Source organism: Penaeus monodon, chromosome 20 (assembly GCF_015228065.2).
Source record: "Penaeus monodon isolate SGIC_2016 chromosome 20, NSTDA_Pmon_1, whole genome shotgun sequence".
NCBI lineage: Eukaryota > Metazoa > Arthropoda > Malacostraca > Decapoda > Penaeidae > Penaeus > Penaeus monodon.
Window position 1 is genome coordinate 28,902,581 of NC_051405.1, and position 855 is coordinate 28,903,435.

Genomic DNA, 855 nt, shown 5'->3' on the forward strand with positions numbered 1-855 from the left:
TAAACAAACACACGCTACCACCACCAAGAGTTTTTGCTCAGATCGCATTGTGTCCAACGCTCACGAAAGTCTATTTCCTCTTCCGTTTCAACAGCCGACTTTCCATGACAAAGCGCAGACATTTTCAGGAATAATTGTGACGGAAAGAATTTTCAAAGGCAAGCCCAAGGGAAAGATAATGTAGTGACCATAGAAGCGAGTGAGAGAAAAAGAAGCAGCATCTTCAGGAGCGAGTGACCGAGAGAGTCTAAGACGCCATGAAGGAGGAGGAATTGCTGCCCCGGGAGACGCCGACGAAGGAGTGCGTCCTGGGCACCCGGGGGCGGCCCCTCCTGCTGCCCATGCTCTCCGCCTTCCTGTGCCTCCTCGTGCTCGCCCAAGCCGCCTCCTTCTTCTTCCTGTTCGGCCGCGTGGAGGAGGTGCGCGGGCGGGCGGAGGCGGCGGAGGCGACGGGCAAGAGCAGGGACGCCCACCTCTCACGGGAGTTGGAGGCGTTGAAGGAGCAACTACGAGCCGTCCGGAGCCAATACCCCGCCCACGCCCCTCCGCACCCGCCGCCCACCAGCGCCGCCAGGTCCGACGCCCACCGCGGCTCCCACGCCCACCACAGGCCCGGACACACGCCCGACGGGAGGCCCAGCGGCCACAGAAGGGCCAAGCGAAGGGCGTCGGACCCCTCCTACGGTGTGAATGGCGAGGTGGGCGAGGCGGACGGCGAGAGCGGGGAGCTCAGCGTGAAGCCTCTCGGCGAGGGAAGCGACAACAGGAGCGGCCTCGACGAGTCCTGGCTGCAGCTCACGTCCTACTCCAGAATTCCGGTGAGTACGGATTTCCTTTTACGTTGGGGGGGGGGGG

At 62.8% G+C, this 855-nt stretch overlaps 1 protein-coding gene across 1 annotated transcript in view; it reads left to right on the plus strand.

The window, feature by feature from the left end:
• LOC119585960 overlaps positions 1-855 on the plus strand; it is a 33,655-nt gene that overhangs the window by 29,027 nt on the left and 3,773 nt on the right. Inside the window, exon 2 of the mRNA XM_037934675.1 lies at positions 95-818. Coding sequence (XP_037790603.1) covers positions 258-818 — 561 coding nt within the window. The 5' untranslated portion in view covers positions 95-257. The remainder of the gene's footprint in view (positions 1-94; positions 819-855) is intronic.